General features: G+C 40.6%; 1 protein-coding gene across 5 annotated transcripts in view; it reads right to left on the minus strand.

The window, feature by feature from the left end:
• Nucleotides 1-943: 943 nt before the first annotated feature.
• Nucleotides 944-18,635, minus strand: part of gphnb (gephyrin b) — a 63,909-nt gene continuing 46,217 nt past the window's right edge. For 2 of the 5 annotated variants that reach the window (XM_026340782.1, XM_026340780.1), the window contains exons 10-25: nucleotides 18,067-18,141; nucleotides 14,580-14,636; nucleotides 12,029-12,071; nucleotides 10,737-10,874; nucleotides 7,894-7,986; nucleotides 5,979-6,034; nucleotides 5,240-5,359; nucleotides 5,005-5,063; nucleotides 4,600-4,753; nucleotides 3,732-3,853; nucleotides 3,473-3,560; nucleotides 3,248-3,321; nucleotides 3,077-3,144; nucleotides 2,865-2,968; nucleotides 2,458-2,554; nucleotides 944-2,171 (exon numbers count right to left, since the gene is read on the minus strand). In XM_026340782.1, the coding sequence (XP_026196567.1) occupies nucleotides 2,038-2,171; nucleotides 2,458-2,554; nucleotides 2,865-2,968; nucleotides 3,077-3,144; nucleotides 3,248-3,321; nucleotides 3,473-3,560; nucleotides 3,732-3,853; nucleotides 4,600-4,753; nucleotides 5,005-5,063; nucleotides 5,240-5,359; nucleotides 5,979-6,034; nucleotides 7,894-7,986; nucleotides 10,737-10,874; nucleotides 12,029-12,071; nucleotides 14,580-14,636; nucleotides 18,067-18,141 (1,482 nt within the window). In that variant the 3' untranslated portion in view covers nucleotides 944-2,037. The remainder of the gene's footprint in view (nucleotides 2,172-2,457; nucleotides 2,555-2,864; nucleotides 2,969-3,076; nucleotides 3,145-3,247; nucleotides 3,322-3,472; nucleotides 3,561-3,731; nucleotides 3,854-4,599; nucleotides 4,754-5,004; nucleotides 5,064-5,239; nucleotides 5,360-5,978; nucleotides 6,035-7,893; nucleotides 7,987-10,736; nucleotides 10,875-12,028; nucleotides 12,072-14,579; nucleotides 14,637-18,066; nucleotides 18,142-18,635) is intronic. The other 3 variants (XM_026340778.1, XM_026340779.1, XM_026340781.1) reach the window with 3 other exon arrangements.

Below are 18,635 nucleotides of genomic sequence, written 5' to 3' on the forward strand. Positions count from 1 at the left end.
TGTGGCTCATAAGCAGAGCTGGATGACCCTGCAGACCTATAATGATTCAGAGGTCATACAGACAACCTTGGCTTCTGTCTTTGAATGGCAGCAAATGGCCTACCCCCCATTAAACAAAGCAGAAATAACTACAAATAAACAGTTATAGCAGGTTATAATACCTTAAAATATGTACAACATTTACAACAATTAGACACAATGTGTTGCTTGTGTATATCAAGCTGTTAGCAAGTAGTAAATAAAAATATACTTAACTTTCCGTAAGATTATGACAAATTTGATATTATTTCCTACAATCTGCTGCTTACATTCCACACATTTCATACACGTCCACATAGATGTATTTAGTATATTTTCTATCCTTCTATCCTTTCACCTTACAGAGCAGAACAGAAATGGTCGAATTTCATGATGCCTCAGAAACGTCTTCACCAAAGCCAATACCCTTTCCAGAAAGGGGGATTGTTGCACCAGTGCATCACCTCATTGAAACAAAAGACCAAGCTGTCTGTGAAAATGTTTTGCCATGAATTGTAAATAATAAGTACAAGACAATTTTCCAGTAGTTGGATCTTTCTGTGATCACAGTTTCTAATAGTAAGAAGTAGTTTATGATTCACGGGGCCAAAGCAGAACTCCCTGTAAGTGGCTGCAAGAGGAAAAGTGATCCCAGATTGAACAAAAAGGTAGTGGTAAAAGGAAACCAGACAAAAACATATACAAGCTAAGAAGATGACCCCACTTTTGAATGAGAAACAGACAAAACTGACGGGGAGAGTACTCTTTCATTCAAAGTGCATTCACTCCTTTAATCTTCATGCTGCCACGAGGAAAAACATTTAGTATCAAAGAACAAAAATCACTGTTTTTTTCTTTAGATATATTTTATTAAAAAAGGAAACCCAACAAGAACTGTTTTTTTACATAATCATTAAGGATTTTTATTATCTTAGTCTCTTTCATCAGTTTCATATCATTACAGAAAATGTTATAGTACAGCGTTGTTCAATGTCTCCTCATTGCTTAATAATTTCCTTAGGAGTGCTGGTCACATATATCTGTACAATATGGGTCTTATTTTTTCTGTACATTTTTTGTGAAGTTGGTTAAAAAGGCTGTCAGCACTTAAAGAAAGCTGTTTCTTTTCTGTCTTTTTTTCCTCTTAAATAGTTGATCAAATAAAAGATTATTTTTCCCAGGTTCAGCTCTGGAGCAGAGTTTACACCGGGTCACTGTGAATATAAGGAAGCTTCAGGGTCTGGGCAGTCTGGGGTGTGTCCCCCGCACCTCCCCCTCCCAACATCACCTCTCCCCTGCCCAGGCATTTGGCACTGCGCACATAAACAAGACTCACAAGATAAACAACAAGCAAAGCTCTTTGTGAAGCCATTATGATGCATACTAATGAGAGAAAAACAGAAGTGTCACCTTGATGGGCGCTCAAAAGAGGAAGTGGCCTTGATGTGCCTTCCTCTTCCTCTTAGCTGAGCACCATGGGAAATCTGGAGTCTTCCTCAATGTTTTCTTCATTTTCAAAAAAACTGATTATTTTTTTCCACTAAAAATGAGAAAATAATAATTTTCTTTTTTTTTTTTTGTCCTGGCAGGCACCTACAGCTGTCTATTAAAATGCTACTGCTATAGATAAGGTCTAGCATTGAACACACAAAGCAATTGCAATGAAAGGAACAAAGTTGCCTTAATATAATAATGATAATAATAAGAATAATGATAATAATAATAAGAATAATCATAATAATATATTACAGAATAAATCTCTTTTTATAATTAGATGTTTTCATTAAAAGTTATATTTTCTTTGTTTGAAATACTAGAATCTTTTTAAATTATTTTTTTTTCATATGTCTCTAGGTTGTGATCAAGATGTTGACTATACCTCAACGTTATCCAAATCAATAAAAACTAGCTGTGCCGTTGCATATTACAGAATAGTCAATGATATGTGGACATGCACCGTGAACCATCCATTCTAACCCTCGCTATATGACGCCAACTCGCCGTCCCTCTGTGATGACATCATAGCCGGCCGATGACCATGACGTCAACCACCTCGCCCTTGTGCAGCTCCACGTATTGCTCTGTTTTCGGAGGTAGCATCAGAAGCCCGTTAGCACTGCGCATGCTCATCAACCTGCTGTTCACCTGGTTCCCTGCAGCAGAGAGGAGGGGCACAAAATGGTTAGATCATCCTGAGACAAATGGTTTAGATCATCTGAGATGAGCATGTGTAGTAAATGTAAAAGTAAATGTGAGGTGTATTTGAATCAATTGTACTTCAGTGAATGTGTTTATTTTGTGTATTTTAATGTTCTACAGATAAACTGTATCTCTCAATATGATCTTATTTAGCTAAATTTTATTTATTTATAGGACTCTTTGCTTTACAGGGAGTAAAAAGACACAGTACTGTTTGGTTGTGCTGACACTTTTTTCTACCTGTGCTCTGTGCCCACGGCAGAGGCTCCTGGTGATGCCATGTCAGAATGCAGCGGTGATACTCAGGGCGAGGGTCCAACTTCACATCACAAGACAACTGGACAAAGGATATAAAATCATCTACATCACCATAGTTTCACAGTGGCAATATAAGACAGATGTGAAAGGCCACAATAAGATAGATTCTTTCAAACTTCAACTGCAGAATGGACTCATGACCCTTATGAAGGCAACAAGCTGAAGTTCTTCGGTCTCACAATAAAGTTTATGCTACAAGTATTGTATAAAGAACATCTATATACTTTTCCCTCTTCTTCTTTTTATTGCATCTAATGAATTAAATGTGAGCTTTGACTTCTTGTGTGTCTTGGAGAGTCAGGATGTCCCGATCGTCCTGTGTGTCCTACCCTCGCTTTGATGATAGTGGGCCTAGGGTCCAAAATGCCCTGCATCTTCCTCAGTGCAGGGATGACAAAAAGATTACAGGTGACAACAGCGGACACAGGGTTTCCTAGGACAGATGGACGCACCGAGAGAAGAGAGCAGGGAGAGAAAAATATATGAGTAACATCTCTTCAAAACCACTGAGTGAATCACTCTTTCTCTCAACTTCACACACTACCTGGGAGGGCAAAGATTAATTTGCGAGCACCGTCTATGTCCAAGGTGGCAAATGTTGTTGGGAGACTGAAAAAACAAAAACAAAAACCAAAATTTTATTTCAGCTATTATATTAAATACTGTAACAATTCCTCAGTGTCACACAGAGTGACATATAAAGTTTTCCTACCCTGGTTTCATGAAAACACGACCAAAGTGAATCTGAGCATGAAGATCAATATCCAGCACCTGCTTAAGGTAGTCCTGAAAAAGACAACACAAACCAAATTAGATTTAAGATACACATGCTAATAAAATATAAAACACTGTTACTCCACTCACTACCACAAGGTGTCAGTGAAACACAGTGATTAACTGAACTGCATCCGCTTATTTCTTCTCCCTGGTTGCATACCTTCTCTCCCATGGACACTCCTCCTGAGGTGATGATGACATCAGCACGGCTGATGCCTTCATTCAGAGCATTGAGAAGGTCATCGGGGCTGAGGGGCACAAGCAAACGCACGCAGATGTGGAAATAATAGGCAGAGAGAAAAATAGCATGCTCGTGTGCGAGGAAGGATAATTGGATGATAAATTATTGGAAGTATGAAAAGTATAGCAGTGTTTATGGCTGAAAGAATTCATGTTGGATAATAAATATGAATGCCTACTTGTCTCCAACAATGCCCAGATTGATGGTGGGGTAGCCGTGCTCCTGGATAGTGGCTAACAGAGTGGAGCGATTGCTGTCCCTGATTTTCCCAGGATGGAGGTCATCTTCTGGGTTGAGCAGCTTCCACAATACATGAGAGAAATATAACATTAAGATTAAATTGAATAACCACACTTTTTAAGTCATTGTACATATAAATCAGATCAGCATTAAACATTAGTCATAAAATTAATTACATCAAACATTTAGTGACACTTTATAGTGAGCTTGTTAGAATAAGTATACTCAATGTTTATTCTCTGTTGTAAACAGCAGCTCACTTTTGATATTTCAGTTTTATTTACATATTGGTATCAGAGTAAAAAAAATGCAGAATTAATAAAACAATACATCCAAAATCAATTGGGTCAATTTAACATAGCTGCAGACAGAGAAAGTATATCTAGTCTTTTATTTAATCAGACTTGCTTAAGGGTAGGTGGGTGGAGTAGGTGGCTCATGGCTGATATGTGCTTTAAAGATACCTGTTTCCCACCTCATGAAGCATAAACCATGCATCAATGCCACAGGAAATGCACAATTGTGATTCCAGTGTTTAAAAGAAACCACCTGGTCACAGATAAACACATTCTCCACAGCTGAAAGAACACATGTAACAGATGAATGCACATCCACTTCTAAATGTTGTTCTGGTGTCGACAGTCAAAGCAAACAATTTGATTGTGCATGAATATGAACAAGGTACTATGGTACCTTTTGCAGCTGAGACTGAACGTTTCTGATAAAAATGTGATGGTGTAGTCAAATGAAAGCATAAAGGGATAATTACCTAACCTAACCTGACAGTTTATTAATGAACTGCTCACCTCATTTCCTGTGGACATTACAGCCACCACAGGGAATTTCTGGACCTCCACCTCTGTGACTCCAACAGTGGCCAGGAGACCAATTTCAGAGGGGCCCATATGGGTGCCCTTTGCCAGCACACACTCCCCACGCTTGATGTCATGACCGATGGGCCTATAGTTGGAAAGAAAAAATGTAGTAGAGGTAGAGTGTGCTTGATGGAACAGGGATGTGTATTTACAATATTAACTTTCCTTTGACCCCCAACTGCCAACTATTTGTAAGTATTCATTTCATTTCAGCATAAACAGTTATAGTATTTTATATATATATATATATATATATATATATATATATATATATATATATATATATATATATATATATATATATATATCATATTATTATTTCAATAAAACACCAACCTGATGTCCTGCCCGGGACGAGCCTGTACTAGGATTCGTACCTCCAGCTCCTCTGTACCCTGAATAACAAACCAGCTGTCAGATCCATCACAGTAAACAGATTCAGTTTCCCATCAGGCCCTAGTGACTGCATAGAATATTTGCATTTGAGTCAAACCTTTCTGGTCACGACTGTGTGAATTCTGTTTGTGCTGGTGCTTGTATGTTGGGTCAAAGGTTAGAGGACAGGACTTACGTCTTCAGACTCGCGGAGGAGCTCGGTGTCTTCCACCTGGACTACGGCGTCAGCCCCACATGGTATAGGGGCACCCGTCGTCACCCTCATCACCTGGCCAGGCATCACTGTGTGGGTGGGCTGTGCACAAATACACAACAGAAAATATCCAAGAAGGAAAGCCCATGACACACCTTGAATTAATCCAAAAAGATATTTTATTTATTTCAGTTGATGACCTAAAGTCAAAAATTTACTTCTCAAGGCAACCTGAGAAGTAAGTTGCCTTGACACAATACTAATCCTCCCAAAAGGCATCTCCCAAACTGAACACAGCTTTGAGCCAAAACACTGGCAGACGAGGTAAAATTGCACTGAACGTCTAGTATTGAGTATGCTATGCATGGCAGTCACGTTTGCAAGCAAGCTCATTTTGTTCAAGATGAGATGTTGCAGGAGTCACTAAATCTCTGTATCCTACTCTTGTCTCAGAGGTCTAATCAGTTTTATGGTTTGACAGCACTGTGACTTTCTAGTCCTGCATTCAGATGAAGGGCTTTTTGTCACCTGCTAAGGGAAAACACTGATGTGTGAAGGACAAAAGTGAAGTTCTTTATTTTATTTTATTTTCTTATACACCATTTCTGAAGACAGCCATCAGTGTTTGCGTGAGAGTAATTCCGTGTTAGAAAGTATTTGTACAGTATCTGTTTTGACTTGGAGAAAGCATATGTGGCTAAGAGTTAACATGGGCGCAGACCTGCTCTCCAGCTTGAGACTCTCCGATGATGAAGCGGTCGCCTGGGCCGTCAGCCGCTAAAAAAAATAAAAGAAAGATATAGTAACATTACATATATGTGCAGCTAAAAACTATATAAGTGTGTGTTTTGGAGTGGAAGTGGGCTACAGAATAAACAAGAAGAGTAAGAACAATAGAGAAGCCTTGCTGTTTGATATTCTTTAATTAAACACTTCAGAAAGAGACGCATTTTAAAATACCTTAGACATTGAAAAATGTTCTTGTTGAGTAAAGAACATTATGACTTTGATATCATGCTTTAATTTGTAATCATGCTTGAACAATTCTCTGCAAGTTATAAAAAAGAATCTGGTGTTCCTCAATATGATTTTCACCATTATCAATCACCAGATCCAGGCAGCACTGAAACGGCTTTTAACAGATTTTTCCCTTCACCTGTCTCTTTAGAGGTGTCTCCTTCACCACCTTTGCGTTCCTGACACAAATGCATTTAGTTTTACCTCCTGCCTGTCCAAACCACATCATGCTCAGATCACAGAAAGATTCTAACCAAAGTAAGTTCATTCGGGTTTTAAAACAAGTTCTAACCCTCTGTGACATCAAAAAAGCTTGGTAAATGATCTACACCATTTCTGAAGATAGCAATAGGTTATTGGCTTCTTCCAAAATAGAGTCTAGGCAATAAAATCTGCACATGTATGGCTCAGCCTTAGCCAGGCCCCCAGGACAGATGCATGAAATCCAGAGAGACCTGTGGCGTTCTCCTCCTACTCCATCAGCAAGAGCCAACAGCAGATGTTACATACAAGGCTTTTTGAGCTGCCTGGAGCCAACAAGCTGCCACCCTACTGTCCAGGGTAAGAGGGCCCTTAGTGCTCTCCAAGACACTGAATTACTGGCCAGAAGAAGTCAACCAACATTGCCTGGATGTCACCTAGAAAATGCCTCTAAGGAGGTAGTACAGACATAAGTATGAAAGCACATTTCTCTGGACAAAAGTAAACTCAAAGCTGCAACTGTATCTCTGGCCACCTGGCAGATATAGAGCAGAGATCCACCACGTCCCACAGAGCAGTGCCTCACTCTTCCTACAAGTTTGCCATAGCAAAAGAACCCCTTTTATTGTTCCTGAGGCAGTTCTACACTACCCCAGTGACCTGCTCGTGTCTAACTGGGACAGTTAGGTCATTTGAGTAGCAAGAAAGACACACTGGCCTGGTTAGTACCTCAGCTGAATCTAGCATATGCTTTACTACTTCCTAAGCTATTATACCATTGACACTATGGATACATTGTTTAAAAAATCTTTTTAATGATATCAGCTACTGTCAAATATCTACAAAAGTGACTTGCACTATTAAAACTTGTCATAACTAGTAAAAACTTTAGTAATGTCAGAAGAAGCTATTGGACAACATCTGTGTATCATCTGTGCCACTATCCAATCAAAGCAATCAACATCACACAGAAAGTGTAACTCATTTTTCAATTTGTGGCGTGTTAGTCACTACAAGTTTCCGTACTTAAACTTTTTAATTGGGTCTACTGAACACTTTCTTGATGAAAAAGGGGCAAGGCTGCTGCAACTTTGTACAAAGTGTCCCCTATTGTCCAAAAAAGGGTTCCCAGGTGACAATGTTAAACAATAGGGACACCTTTAAAAGGGGTCTGTGTTGACCCCCTTTTTGAAATTGCTAATGTAAAATTCAACATCCTTTCCACATTTTATGGTTAATTTGGAGCGTTCTGTTCCAGACACCACTTCTCCTTTTTAAAAGTTGAACTAATGACTTTAACATTGTTAACATCTTATCTACAGTACATACGTTTGATTTTAAAGCCAAAAAAATATTGAATTAAATTGAGACAGACAGGCAGAAAGATATATTTAATTTTATATAACCTGCCATCTTACCTCTAACAGCATAACCATCCTTGACAGAAGCAGGGAAGGGTGGCAGGTTGTCTTTGGCATAAACGTCCTGAGCCAGGACTCGACCCATCCCATCTGTAGGAGAGGAGGAAGAGCATTGGTAAGAGGACGAGAGAAGACGTTGGGAAAAGGGTGGCAGAGGGAGAGAACGACAGCTGGAGAGAGAAACAGAGACAGAGGCAGAGAGACAGTGCACCTGATGTGGATGAAGACACAGAGAGACATATGCGCCGCAGAATTGCATGTGTGCTTTAAAGTGTACTGACTGTGACACCACACACCAGCATCCCTCTGCATGACTCACCATCTGACCAGCACAAGCACACGCGCACTTTCCTTTTCTATTTCAGGTGTACTGATTCATTTAAAGCACGTGGAGTCTCACAAGCCTCTGCTTCTAAACTTTTTAATCATGTCTACAAGGCTGACAAATTAAATACGCCCAGGAAACACTCATGCAGGAAGAGGGGAGACAATAACTCAGAGAAAGTGAAGGAAGAAATGAAAGACAGGGAGTGGGTGGAAGAGAAAAATCCAGGCACTAAAATACCATAAGCTGATGTGTGGCTATATATAGCATATTTCTCTGAGCTTTATGCTATGTTATGTGGGTGTTAATATGAAGATCTAAGCTTTGATATCAAGCTGAGCTATAAGCTGAGGGAAAATAAGGATGCATGCACACAGAAGGACACCAACACACATGCATACACACATCTGCTTACTAGATGACGGTCATAACAAGCTGCTGTGTGCATCTTCAATGCAAAGAAGACACATGTGCTTTTGTCCAGTCCTAATATCGTTTCTTTTAAGTCAACAGCGTTTCATCTGAGATATTCTGGTCTATTTCCACAACTGATAGTCCTTCCGAGCTTGTGAAAACGATGTGCTGAAGCTGAGTTGTGAATAAAAATAGAACAGAGGTGATCTCTTGATGCAGAAGCAAAGAGTGTGTTTGAGCAGATGCTTTGCATAACATCACTTGCAGAATGTCCAGGTTTTATAAAGATTATGTGATGATGATTAAGGCACAGGTGACATAATAATCACAACATTTCTGTGCATGTTTTTTCTCCACCATCATGCCATACATACATGTGTATGTACGTATGTACATACGTACTGTGTAAAGAGAGATATAATTTAATACATTTCAAGGGGATAATAGCTACCCTACAATATTTTCTCTAAACTGAGTGCATATTTTAGATATTTAGCATTAGCATTTACTCATTCTTACTAGTCTTGTAATCATACTTAGTTCTGTACTTACTATTCTGGGATAATAATAATCTTTCTCTAAAATATAGCAGTAAGGAAATACTGACTTTCACTTCAGATTAATATGTTTGCTACATCATCATGATAAGAGCGATATAGTAGATCCTTATCATTCCAGACTCTCAGAAAAAAACAAAACAAAACATGATATACACATTAACACACTATGACATAATGAGCACACATGCACACACACACACACGCACCCACGCAGACCCATCTTAATCTAGCAAGGGAGCTACTCCAGCTGTTGTCTGTCTAAATATTTCATCATCTAAATCCCTTCTTCCTCTCTTCTTTAGCCTTATGTGCTCCTTCCAGCTGTGTTGCTGCAAACTCTGCAGCTCAATCCCCTTTCTAAGAACATGAAACACGTGACGTTACGTTACTTCTGGGAAAATGTAAGAGTTGCTTCCATCTCCTCCCATCATTGATTTAGCTCCCAGTCTTCAATACTATGTCACTACCTTGTGTGTGTTTTCCCCTGGCTCTGTGTCACCCTCTACTGGTGCTGGGGCCACTCTGCCGCAAGGACTGTGCTAAACTACTGTAATGTCTGTATATATGTATTTGTAGGCTCAGAAAATGAGTTTAAGATCCCAAAGTGTTCTGAAAAGCTGTAAGTGTATTGATTATAGCAGCTTTACAGGAACAATTCATAAATATTGAGCACATCCCTTTCTTTCTCTTTCCTAATTATCTGTCATCTTTTAAATCAACAATGACCATGAGACACTGAAATAAATAAATAAATAAGGAAAAACAGAACATTTAACAGCATCACATCAATAAGTGGCCCTGTTAGCTAGTTGTGACATGTTTGTTGGTATCGGTGACAGCTTTTGCTTTTGTTAAATACTGTACAGTACAGTACTGTGTCAAAGAAACACACGAGAAACACAAGTGATCTAGTGCCAAAAGAATAAAGCTCCAGTCACATGCATACATGTGTCAGAGTAGGAAGAAAAATGAAGAACAGTCCAAAGAAATGGTATGCACAACTCCCTCTGCACCAAAAATGCTCATCAAGAAAAAAAAACACAAAGAGACCTGAAAAGACCTTGTGATCGAACATTGTATTTGTCTAGGGAGCAATAAATGTAGAAAGTAATAATAAATAATAAATGTTTGGTGCCACGTTCTATTACAGTTTTGAAAGATTTGTGTGCTACGTGCATGAATGCACACTACACAGTGGTCAGAGTGGTCAGACCAGGGCATATGATAAGAAAATACATGTGTATGTGTGTGAGAACATGTGTGTGTGTGTAAATCTGATTGTTTGTGGCACTGACTCTGTGTCCTGCAGACAGAGGCTGCTGATTCACTGGGGTGTCACACCATGCTCAGGGGCTGATGTCAACAGACGTAATGAAAAGGTAAAGTGGACATGTTGTGGATTTACATGAACAAATGTGCAACTTTTATGTGGGTGTGAGGAGGATTTGTCTGCAGGCCATCTTTCTTTAGGCTTCTACTGCATGCTCAGGTAATACTCAGTTAACTTGAATGTTTAAAGGGACCCGAATAGCTGCCCTCACCTCTGTAGTTGATGATCTCAGTGCCCAGGACAGCGGTCATCTCCAGCACAGTGATGAAGGCCTTGTCCATAGAGGTGAGGGGGAAGGGGGACATGCGGTGCCTTCGGGCCACCTTGGTGATGTCCACTGCACTGTGACCTGAAAAGACATGTGACATTATTGCACCGTCAAGAAATTGTTGCCACAAAATCAAACATATATGTTGTTACTTATCTGCAGATATGCCAGTCCCCTGATGTCAACTGGCCAAAATGTTCAAAAGCTGACTGCTATAAATTTTTTATTGTATGTTATAGAGTTTAAACTGGATTTAAACAACAACAATTTGACGAAAAGAGGAAAACCAGTACACGAAAACCTGTAATTTTACATATTCCTAAACCTAAACCAGATCTTTTCTCCTAGGTGTTTGGGTGGGCCACTCACACGTTTTAGTATTTCAATCCTTTATTTTGACAGTTTAAAAAGAAGAGGAGACCGAACTCCACTGGGATCCAAACCTGAAACAGTGGAGGCATCTCTGTGACTCCAAAGGCAGAAGACTGAACCACTCATCTATCTCCAGGGACAAAACTGAATTTTGAGAATTTTATTTTAGCCCGAGAGCCACAAAAAAACACCTAACCTAAGAAATCCAATCATCTGACTGCACTGTAGATGTAAAAATCTAATTCACAAACCCAGGACAGGAGATACACCCACACAAAACATCCAATTATACAGATAAACACATGTAATCTGATGTGTTGTCACACTAATATCAAGACAACTAGATTAACATGATGCATTTTTTAGTGCATGCACATACTTTGTACGTGTTCAATAACACAATTCAAACATCTGAGGAGGGACTGGCAACAAATAATCCTGTTTGTTTGCAGCTGCAGTGGAACACAACTGGATGATAGAAGTGCTCGATAGCAGCCATATTAGTCTAATAATACAGCGCTAATAATTCCAAAGGTAAAAGGAACAAAAGAAGGTGGAACTAATGTGTAATCTGCTCTCTCTCTCTCTATTGCTCTGTGCCTCACTCTCCCTCTGCCTCTCTGCCACAGAACAAAGAATAGGCGCTGTGCCTTGATTTCCCTTGACCCAATTTCTCTCTTTTAAACATACACTTATGCTTCTACAGCATATTCTGATGCTTAACATGAAGCTTAACAACCTCTGGCAAAACATCACACACACACACACACACGCCTTGTCATATCACATGCTCATTGGAGAGAGCCCACTTGGTGACATACAGATATGATACAGTGCTTTTCAATTGGAAAGTTGGTACTCACTTGATCTTAGGATATTTTCTTTGCTGCTGCATCGTGACTGCACCTAGAGATGGAGGAAACGATTGGGAGCAAAAGACGGAGGGCAAAGAGAAAGAGAGAGAGAGCAGAGGGAGCGGTAATTTGAGATGAACCAAGCTGCTCTTTTGACATGCTTGAGATGAGAAGCTGTTTATACAACAGTCAGGAGCATTGGCATGTGTCACACTACGCTGTGCACTTTATCCTGCTGTTGGGAGATGACTGCATCTCCTGCATTACCATTATTATTACTTCTAATACACACTACAGTACATCATCATAGCACAGGTGATATTCACACTGATAAATGCACTGACAGGTCACACTACTATTAGACTAAAGCACTTAAATATATGGACAAAGGCAACAACATACAGAATGACAATACTGTACCACATAGTCATAACAGATGTATTAAGTGTGCTAAAGTGTAACATCAAATGTAGTGGAAATGTAGTGTTGCGTATAGATAGTGGCTGTTCAGATGTGGTGCAGGACGACAAGGTTTCACTGAAATTCGCTGATGCTGCATGGTAGCTGCACTAGAGCGCTACTACTTGTAATCTGTGGTAAGGTGGGGAGGAGAGACGAGTGGGTTAAAAACCTGGCTGAGTTTCCCAAAACCATATTGAGACCTCCTGTTGATCATGGTGAATGAGAACAAAAATGAAAGCGGTGCCAGTAATATTTAAAACACACACACACAAAAATAAATAGAGATAAAAAGTGATAATGCCATGTTATTTTTTAAAAATAATGACCACGTTTTTAACATGTCTAATTCCTGGAGCTGGGACACATGTTGGAAGTGGCTATGTCCCAGTTCCATATCACATACTAATCCACACTACTAGTGTTTTAGAGTTAGGACACCACTTCACAAATTGGTGGCTAATGGATTTCTCTCTATAGTAGCATATAGGAAATAAATGTAGCTTTTGTTTTTCCAGAATTTATTTCTCTTTTGTTTATCAGCATCATACCTAGATACTAAATGGCAACACAGAATTTGGTGCAGTTTTTGGCCTTGTCCTGTTCAGACTGCACTGTACTGTTGGGGTACGGGTGCAACAAGATGCATTTGATGATATGTGACAAACAAAAGCAACAAAAAAATAAATTAAAAAAGAAAGAAAGAAAGAGGCTAAACAAGTGGTCGCTTTTCACATATATAACTTTTTAAATCATGTTTTGACAGCATGAACATGCTTTTGGGAAGCTCAGCCATTGGGAGTGGTAAAATACATAAAGCAGAAATGCAGGCTGCAGTTTATCAGGCTACAGCTTTAGCACAGGTAAAAAGGTTCATTATCATTGACAAATCTACACAAATATAGACCCAGTTGAATAAACTGGGTGGAGTAAATGTACACAGATTGAATTAAAATCAATTCTGATTTGAAATGTTAACAGTCTTTAATAACTTAGGAAAGTTATTATATTTGGAATTAGTTCTCTCTCAGCTGTAGATTTTCATATTTTTGCTGTGTATCTATCTGCTCTTTTTGTTGCATGCTTGCTAACCTGGCTGCCTATTCACCTTTATATTGAGATATATCGACTGACATAACTCTACTATTAACATAACTCTATTTCCTAGTGGTCTGTCAGTCATCATCTGTCCACCCCGTCTTTCTCTAGCCATCGTACCTTTCTTTGTTTCAACTGCTACATCTAAATAATGTTTGTGACTTGTTGGGTATGGGCAGTGTCTGGTGTATGGAGAACCAAAACACCCAAGGTGAAGGTGAGGGTCTCTCTACCCACCCACCCCTTTCTCTCTCCTCCCCTCCCTCACTGCTGTCATAACTAGGCTGACACTGTGACACCACTGGGCACCAAACAGCCAAGGTGAAAGGGTGGAAGATGGGTGGTGGGGCAGGATGGGTGGAAAGGAGGGATGGAGAGGCAAAAAGATAGAAAAATACAGGTAGGTAGACAGATAGAGAGACAGGGGGTGGAAGGACGAGAATCAGCACGACGTGGTCCCACAGCCCGGAAAAGAACAGAAACAAACAAAAACAGGAAGCACGGACTAAACAGACTTCGTTAAACTACAGAGCCGAGACATAGCAGAAAACAGGAAGAAAAGGACAAAAACAATAAAGACCACTACAGCGGCCTGATGGCGTCTACTTGACAAACATCCAGCACACCAGACATAGCTACTGAAAGCAGAGCATGTTAACCAGAGAGACAGAAACAGAGACAGTCGGACAGATGGACGTAGAAAAAGAGAGATGGACAGAGAAAGTGAACAACAAGAGACAGAGTTGGAGACAGAGACAGGAAGAGTCCTAACAGACCAGACAGAGAAACAGTGAGACAAAGAGTGGCGAAGACGAGAGAGAGAGAGACCAGTGGGAACAGACAGTTAGAGAGACATCCAGAAAAAGAGAGAGAGTGAGTGAGAGATAGCTAGGCAAGCGAGGAGGGAGAGGGGGCGACACAGAGGTGGGGCGTTTGTTTTGCGCGTTCCTCGGAAGAGGGTGAGGGAAGGGCAAAAGGGGAGGGGTGGGGGCGGGATAGTTACTCGAGAGCTGAAGGTCCTCCTGCGATCATCTTTAAGCCCCTCCAACCTACACTGGAGCTAGTGGAGATAAAGCATCGAATCACAGGCATCAGTGCATCTGTCCCAGCAATCACAACACTACAGACAGACAGAGACAAGACAGACAGACAGACAGACGGACGGACGGACGGACGAAAGGACATGGACAGACAGGCATCCACTACAACAAGCATCCCTAGCAGGAAAAGGAAGGAGAGATCTGAGATAGATAGAAAGAGTGAAAGAGAAAGTAAAGAGAGTTGTGGACTTTCAAGTGGCATAATGCACCCTGTGGCGGCCATACTGGAGGTCAGCAGTGACCATGAACAGCTAGTCACCATGTGACTGAGCTTTGTTAAAGTGATAGGTTAATGCATATGTGTGCTGTTTATTACTTGCTTAAACTGTTGTATTTGGATGTTTACTAGTTGGATGTACTGAGCCAATCATCTTGCAGTATACAGCTCCCTTATGTAGAAGTTTATTCCAAATGTAATGGGTTCCTGAGATATTGCATAGAGGCTATAAATATTGTGACCTACAGGTAGCTTTTGACTGATTTTTAAAAAGCTAATGTTACACTTTTACATTATTGTAGAGACAAGGATCAGAAGGATGAGAGCCAAAGAAAAGTCTGTGTTTACTGTGCTGTTTGTATCTGTATATCTCATTCTCTCTGTCAGCTGCTGACCTCTAGACAAGACAGTTGACTGTGTCACAGTAGCTAAAAACATCATTCTAGGTGTTTATACAATGCAATTACAACTTTATCGAACTGATCTAGTTTTCAAATTGATAGATGTAGCATCTGCTTATCAGTGCAATGACATTTTTTCCAAGCGATCCTCTGTGATGGCAGCCGCTGTGGTTGCTAGATGTGCCACATCTGCAAAGCCCTCGTATACAGAGAGAGCAAGAGGTGTGATTAAAAGAAAAAAAAAAAAAAAGAGACCTAAGTAGGGATTAAGGGAGCTAAATACAGCTACAGCAAGACATAGATCAAACTGGAAGACATTGAAAAGCACATGTAAAAACGATCGACATCTAGGACATTTTTGTACAAGGTGTACCTTCTAAAAATGAACTACAGAGGACATCTAAAATAAAATAAAGGCACGATTAACGCAAAACAATTGAATCAGAATCTTACTACTTAGCTAGCTCTCCTTAAACACACAGACAAACCACAAGAATCACAAGTTTTCTACTTCCTAATCCGGTTTCCCACACTCCTTTATAGTAATGTATCATTAATCTGCCCTGCAGCTAGGGTTAATGCAGCCAAACGTTAGCTTAATGCAGTGTGGAGTGATGACACTAAGACTGACACGGGTGGAAAACAAGACCTCAGTATGACAAAAAATAGCTCAGTAGAAAAGATCATACCATCAGAGAGCCATGGGGAGGGGGGGACAGTTTGGAAATGATGATGAAGACAGTGGCGAAGCTAAAGGGGTAATTATTAGAAAGTATAGAGAATATGTGGAGAATGAGTGCAGATCCAAAATGGGATGCTGTGGACATATAGACGCCGTGGCAGGTGGGGGGCAAAAAAGCATACATTCAAACACTCTCACACTTGTTTCTAATCTACCCTCTGCTGCAATCCCACATTACTGGTGAGAGACCAACCAAGTGAGAGAAGAGAATGGGCTCATGAGAGATGCGAATGTTAACAGTCACACATCATATACACAAACACAAGGAGGGCAGGTTTAACGGTTTGGGTACTTCCTTGGTAAGCAAAAATAAATGTAATAAAAAATCTAAATAATTTAAAGTCACTCTTGACATGTCTGCTAGTAACACTGTGTTGCATGTTAGGATTGCAGACACACAGAAATTAAATAAAATAAAAACGCATCACTAGTCACTGTACACTCCAACCTCGTCGCTACGGAAACAGCTTGAGGATGGGTTGTCATGGAGATCTGCCAGGAAGATCAATGGGATGGAGAACGGCTGTCAGTGGTGGTGGCGTGTGCAGATTCAGAATGGTGAGCGTGGTCAGGTCAAAGAGGCACATGGCCCAGAGTCTGTGTGATGCTCGGGGGAAATCAATGAGGCCAATAACCAGCCCTCTCAGGATACGCTCCAGGAAATGATGGGATGCAACAGCCACAGTGCTGAGCTCAGCACAAAACAAAGGAGCTGTCAGACAAATTATGCAAAAAGTGGAAGATTTATATGTCCGACGTGAGCAGGAGAGGGCTGTGACAAGGCAGGGAGGCTCGTCTCAACTAGCTTCAACTGCCTCGCCCCACGGGATGGAGCAAAAGAGGGAGAGGGATGGGGCTGAGGACAAAACGCTGGAGTGATGGCGACAGAGTGGTAGAGGGCATGACAAAATGGAACTGTGGCAATTCAGAGTCAAGTCCTTCTCCCCAAGGACTGGAGGCAAAAGCCTGAGGGGGGAAACGACAGCAAAAAATAGCAAGAGTGACACAGCGGTGAGGGAGTGTGTGTCTCGGTAAAGGCCTCTGCTCTCCACTGACTGTGGTGCATTCATGTTTTCTCTTGGGCTTGACAATTGCTGCATGATGTCTTATTTGTTAACCCAGCACCGCACACACACACACACACACACACACACACACACACACACACACACACACACACACACACACACACACACACACAGATACATTCAAATGACCAGATGGGTGATGAATGAGAGAATGAGTGCTGCTGGAGATCTTGAGAGTCAATGAGGAGGAATATTGATGATCACTAAAGGTGCTGAGACACAGGGCAACAACTAGAGCAATCCTGCAGGACACCCATGTCTAAATTCTTCTGACTTTTAATCAGACATTTCATCTTGCTATTCAGACAGTTATGTTGCCATGTGTGTCACCACGCTGCTTCCAAACCTAGCACTGAATGGCTTATGCAACAAACACCTCTCCCTGTCAAAAATCTGTTACGTAGGGAAGTGTAAAATGTGCATTTGTGTTTACAGAACAAAACTAAGATCCCAATTCCAACTGGTATTAACATGGAATCTGTACATTAGCTTTCTAGATAATGTCAGCAGATGACTGGCATTTGCAGGTAGACTCTGACACACTTTTTCTAGCTCCAATAAGTAATACTGATACAAACTGCACGATAATACCAGGTGAAGATTGGATATTTGAGCCTTATATGGCTACACTAAATATTCTCCCCACTGTGATTATTGTGCATTCCACTGCAGCTTAATGTATGCTACCATATGCTGTGTATATAGTATTTGTTTTTCTTTGACTATCAGAAAAGACCACAATCAAGTAACTTCACTAGCCTGTTCAGGTGCTACATGCTATAACAGCAGGTTGTCTAGTGTGATCATGTGTGTCTCTCTCCCTCAGCTGCCTCCCTGCCTGTGTGCATACAGTATGTGTCTCTGGTGTGGTGAGGGGCTATGTGGGATGCCAGTGGCCTGCATGCCGGTTATTAGAGGTTGGTAGAAGGTTTTCAGGTTTACCTGGTCCAAGGTAGAGTACCTTGACTTGAGCGTGATGACCTCATCCAGGTGAGCCCTGAATTCTCTCCGTGAGGCCTGGGGGAAGCCACAGCATAGTCACTCAACTTCATGCCACACACACACACTTACACACGCACGCACACCAACTCTACATTAGCTGTGCTTTTAAAAACATAGTTGCTCACACAGTTTTGCTCATTTTGCACACAATCGCACCAAAGAACACACTCACATCACAACACATAGCTTAACCAATACTAACCTGACACACATTCTGTAATAAGATTGAATGACATTTAAAAATAAAAGCACTACCAACACAACAGAACCAAAGATGAATGAAGGACAGAACCAGTTCAGAGGATTTCTATCCTCTATTTTGTCTTTAAGATAGAGATAAAATAAAGAGTAATTATCTCTAAACATTGAGTAATGAAAATCAAATACACAATACTAGTAATAAAGTACAAGAGGGCTGCAAATTACTGTACAGCACATGCTGTATTCAGAACTTATTCTGTTGGTACAAGCTGCTGAGTGAAAGAGAGGCTCTTTTAAAGGGACTGAGG

The sequence above is a fragment of the Anabas testudineus genome, chromosome 24, assembly GCF_900324465.2.
Source record: "Anabas testudineus chromosome 24, fAnaTes1.2, whole genome shotgun sequence".
Classification (NCBI taxonomy): domain Eukaryota; kingdom Metazoa; phylum Chordata; class Actinopteri; order Anabantiformes; family Anabantidae; genus Anabas; species Anabas testudineus.